The 4,734-nt window shown below is 51.8% G+C and overlaps 1 protein-coding gene across 1 annotated transcript; it reads left to right on the top strand.

The window, feature by feature from the left end:
* Nucleotides 1-1,379: 1,379 nt before the first annotated feature.
* Nucleotides 1,380-4,414, top strand: LOC120693454 (indole-3-pyruvate monooxygenase YUCCA8-like). Its single transcript, XM_039976899.1, has 4 exons — nucleotides 1,380-2,389; nucleotides 2,506-2,754; nucleotides 3,394-3,519; nucleotides 3,623-4,414. Exons 1-4 carry the CDS (start codon nucleotides 1,691-1,693, stop codon nucleotides 3,872-3,874), a joined length of 1,326 nt encoding a protein of 441 aa, XP_039832833.1. The 5' UTR covers nucleotides 1,380-1,690; the 3' UTR covers nucleotides 3,875-4,414.
* Nucleotides 4,415-4,734: the final 320 nt, after the last annotated feature.

The following is a 4,734-nucleotide window of genomic DNA, read 5'->3' as shown; positions in this document are numbered from 1 at the left end:
TTGATTAACTGACATTCATGTTCACATTGTCTTTAAAGGCTGAGGTTTAGATTGACAAGAGTTTTTTTGTGCTCCTGACTTTATTTTCTGGAAAGTCATTCATATCAGCAGTCTGATGCTGCAACATCATGGTATCCATGCTTGCCAAGCATCTTCAAGAAAAAGAGTAATATCTGACTTCTTCATTATTCCTTTTTTTTCTTTTCTTTATGAGTTGAACTGAAAGTACCATTATCCAACTCTGCACAACCTCCAAACATAACAGCTAATGTTTCACAAATAAGATGGAGCAGCAGCCCCTTTCGTTATTGAATATTTCCTGCACATCATGCAATGTGTTCAATGTAATCATCCATGTGCTGATGGCATCTCTGAGTAGCTGTAGTGTCCTCAACCTTTCGATCAACATTGTAGAGTTCGCCACCATATCATCAACTCCTTGATTACAGAATTTTGTTAATTGGTTCATGTCACACTTAGTGGAGACAAGGGAGCTAAACCGGGCAAAAGATTTGATCACCCGCGTCAGAAGATTCAGTATGCGCTGTTTACTTCTTCCTTATGTGATGACACACATGAGAGTCAATTGCGAAGTAAAACCGTTAGGAATTGCAATAATATGTGTCTTGGTCTCTGCCTCTCTGTGTCCTTCCTCCCTGCTTCCTGTTCCACTAAGATGGTTCATTAGTCCAAATGTGAAGTTAGTTTGCAATTAGTAGGTCCTAAGTAGCTAGGTGATAGACTGCTAATAAAGTAAGCTCTGAAGATCTTCTGGATCTTATTTTTAAGCAAAAGGGCTGACCTAGTCTGTCTGTCAATGTACAGCAGAATGTCCCAATTCAGGGCTTCCTACTTGCCAACCATTTTCTGGAGGTGTGCAATGCCATGCTATTCAAAAGAAAGTACTACATTTCTATATTTTGCGCGCCATGGATATGGCGGCAGCACCCATGCTTATATAGTTCAGAGAACAAGGAAATTAATGATTGGTTGGATGAACACAAACCAAGGACCACTTTGAACGATTCATCTTAAGATCCGCGGAGCGACACAGGAAACAATGTTCATGCATATGCTGGCGATGGCGCCTACACGATTAGCCTGTCAAAATGCATCGCATTGCATGACAGGATCTCGTATCAGATTTGATGACCTCTGATCGAGTTCTAGTTCCTGTAGAGAAACATATATCTTCTTGGGAAAAAATGAAAACGATAAAATAAGAGACAAAAGAATGATTTCTTTGCCCTGAAGAGATTGGTGGCAATCATTCCAACAGTGGTGATAGAAATGGCCAGTACATTGTAAGCAGTCCTTTTACCTTTCACCTCTCCTTATATATAGGGGCGAGGGACCCTCAGCCTGAGCCCTCACTACTCCACCTTTTCACCTTTTCATTTTTCAACCCCCTCTCCATGCTTACACTGTCACTGTAGTGCATGCAAGAGTAGTGGTAAAAAGACGTTGCCCCTACACCTTCAGCTACCTCGTCACCTAGCTCTCCTCTCATCATCCATCAGAGCGAGACAGGGAGTGAGTGTGTGATACGGATGATGTGCTGCGTCCTTTCTTCCTAGGAGAAGTTGCATCATCATAACAGCTGCTTCCGTTGCTAGATAGCCATCTCTAGCTAGCTCTTGCAAAAATCTATCGTTGGTTCTTGGCTTGTTGCGCCGGCCGGCCGGTCGCCATGCAGGAGGAGCAAGCTGCTGCCGACGCTGCTGGTAATAGTAGCCCCCCTAGTCATCAGGAGCAGGAGAGCTCGGGCGGGTGCTGCTTGGTGCGTGGCCCCATCATCGTCGGCGCCGGGCCGTCCGGCCTCGCCGTGGCGGCCACGCTGAGGCGGCACGCGGTGCCCTTCACGGTGCTGGAGCGCTCCGACGGCATCGCCGACCTGTGGACGAACCGCACATACGACCGCCTCCGCCTGCACCTCCCCAAGGTCTTCTGCGAGCTCCCGCACGTGGGCTTCCCGGCCGACTTCCCCACGTACCCGAGCAAGCACGACTTCCTCCGGTACCTGCGCTCCTACGCCGCGCGGTTCGCCGTGTCGCCACTGTTCGGGCGCACGGTGACGCGCGCGCGGTTCGACGCCGCCGCGTCGCTCTGGCGGGTGACGGCGGTCTCGGCGGCGGACGGCGGCCGGGCGACCGAGTACGCGTCGCCGTGGCTGGTGGTGGCCAGCGGCGAGAACGCGGAGGTGGTGGAGCCCAAGGTGAAGGGGAGGGAGAGGTTCGCCGGGGAGGCGCTGCACTCCAGCGCGTACAGGAGCGGCGAGAGGTTCAAGGGCAGGAGGGTGCTGGTCGTCGGCTGCGGCAACTCCGGGATGGAGATGTGCTTGGATCTGTGCGAGCTTGGTGCAATGCCCTTCATGTCCGTCAGGAGCGGGGTGAGCCGGCCGGCCCTTAATTATGTCATCATTATATTAATAGATGTTCTTGAGTCGTATCTTATTCGGTAGTTATCTAACATATATACATATGCATGTCGGAATTTATGAAGCAGGTGCACGTCCTCCCAAGAGAGATGTTTGGGACCTCGACGTTCGGCGTCGCCATGAAACTGCTCAAGTGGCTGCCCATCAAGCTGGTGGATAGGTTCCTGCTCCTGGTGGCGAAGATGGTCCTGGGGGACACGGAGAGGCACGGGCTGCGCCGGCCCAAGCTGGGCCCGCTGGAGATCAAGAAGATCACCGGCAAGAGCCCTGTTCTGGACGTGGGAGCATGGTCGTTGATCAAATCTGGAAACATCAAGGTGAGGGCCGCCAGAAAGAGTGGCTGCTGCTGGATGATGCATGTCCCCTTCCTTTCCTTTCGCATGTCGTGCCAACGCTAGCTTTCGCTTTTGGTTGGGCATTCCATTTTCCTTTGTTGGTGCTGAAATTTTACAGTTTTATCACCCTACTAGATGGTGTTTCCACATAATGCTTTTTTACCCCCTTGCCCCTGGGCCTGCTTCTTCCTGCTGGTGCATCAGGCGCCGCCTGTACTTTGGGGGGCTCGTCGCAGATACGTAGCTCTCATCTTGCTCACAGTTGCTGAGGCGTATCGTGCATGAAAACAAAATAACTGCCAGCTGGTCTGAACCAAAAATAGCATCTTCATGGACCAGTCCCCAATGTGCTGCATCGTCTAGATAGCAACTTTAAATTTGTGCAATATTGGTCGTGTCTCACTTATAAGTAATAGCTTGCTATTATTACACTGCAATTAGCGGCCTATGATTGATCGATGTGTCGTGTAGTAGCAACGTTCGTGCATGTCTTTGTAGTAGTAGTAGTGTGCACATTCACATTCCATTTGACCTGAAACCAATCTGTCCATATATACATCATCTGCCTGCATGTGCACTTCTGACGACGCCTTGTACTGTGCTACTGCCCAACGGATGCAGATCGTGCCAGAGGTCGAGTCATTCACCGGCGGCAGCGGAGTGAGGTTCGTGGACGGCAACGAGATGGCCTTCGACGCCGTCATCTTCGCCACCGGCTACAGAAGCAACGTCCCTTCCTGGCTCAAGGTCCTTACTGCTCATTATTAACAAATGCAAACACCAACGACGCGCGACCCCCTGCCGCCGCCTGTTGCTGATCGATTATATTAATTCGTGTGCGTGGCGACAGGACGGTGACCTGTTCACGGAGGACGGCAAGCCAAGGGCGGCTCAGGAGCCGACGACGAGCAGCAACAGCAGCTGCTGCAGCTGGAGGGGTCCCAACGGGCTCTACTGCGTGGGATTCTCCGGCCGGGGCCTGCTCGGCGCTGGCGCGGACGCGCTGAGGGCCGCCGCCGACATCGCCGGGAGGTGGCAGGCGGCGGCAGCGGCCGGAGGAGGAGCCAGCAGCAAGATCTCAATCTCCTCCGCCTCGGTCTAGTCCGTCCACAGGGCGCGCATGCATATGGTGGTGGTGGTGTCCTGGCGACGACGAGCAATGCAAGCTGCCACTGCGGCTGTGTGTATTGTAGCAAGAGGGAGACTGGTGACTGGGCGAGTAGCAGTAGGCAGGTGCCCGGCCTGGTGGCGCTGCCGCATGCTTGCTGAAACAGCAGCAGGCTGCGCGCTCTCCGATCCAGTCCTGGTGCTGCACAGATGTTATCGCAGGTGGTGGGGAGGAGAGGAGAGGACGGAGCAGGAGGAAGACTGGAAGAGGCCGCCGGGTGACCGGCCGGTGGCCTGTCCGTGCATGGTGTAGCGTGTGCAGGGGGCCGGGGACCGTGACAAAATTTTGCATAGGACGTGGTTTGTCTCATGTACCCGTGCAGGCACATAGGGATGAAATAGTGCAGGCGTCTTTTTTTGTCCAAGGATGCAGTGCAGTGCAGGCCGTCGTGGTGTCGTCCGCATTACGTCCCTAAATTCCAGCCACGCCGCCTGCTTGTTCATCAATTCGCTGATGTATGTTTTCTTCTCAAGGCGTTTGCACAAACACTTGAGGACACAGGCGACCTACACTTAGGTTGAACTAGTTTATCATGTAAACAAAGCCCAGGAACGATCGAACGGATCCACGACATGGTATAACTTCCAAGTTATACTCAAATTAAGGATAATGGATGTCATTTTGAACACACCATGCGCATAATCGCTTAAGATTCAATAACTTAGCAATCCGTTATCAACCTAGTTAACCGATCAAAATAATCACCAAAAGTTCAAACTAAAAGAAGAGTCACTATGCCATAGATAACCGCAAACATATAAATTAGCACAAAAAATCTTGTCGGTATGACGCTA

The sequence above is a fragment of the Panicum virgatum genome, chromosome 9N (assembly GCF_016808335.1).
Source record: "Panicum virgatum strain AP13 chromosome 9N, P.virgatum_v5, whole genome shotgun sequence".
Lineage (NCBI taxonomy): Eukaryota > Viridiplantae > Streptophyta > Magnoliopsida > Poales > Poaceae > Panicum > Panicum virgatum.
This window is presented reverse-complemented; position numbering and strand designations above follow the sequence as displayed.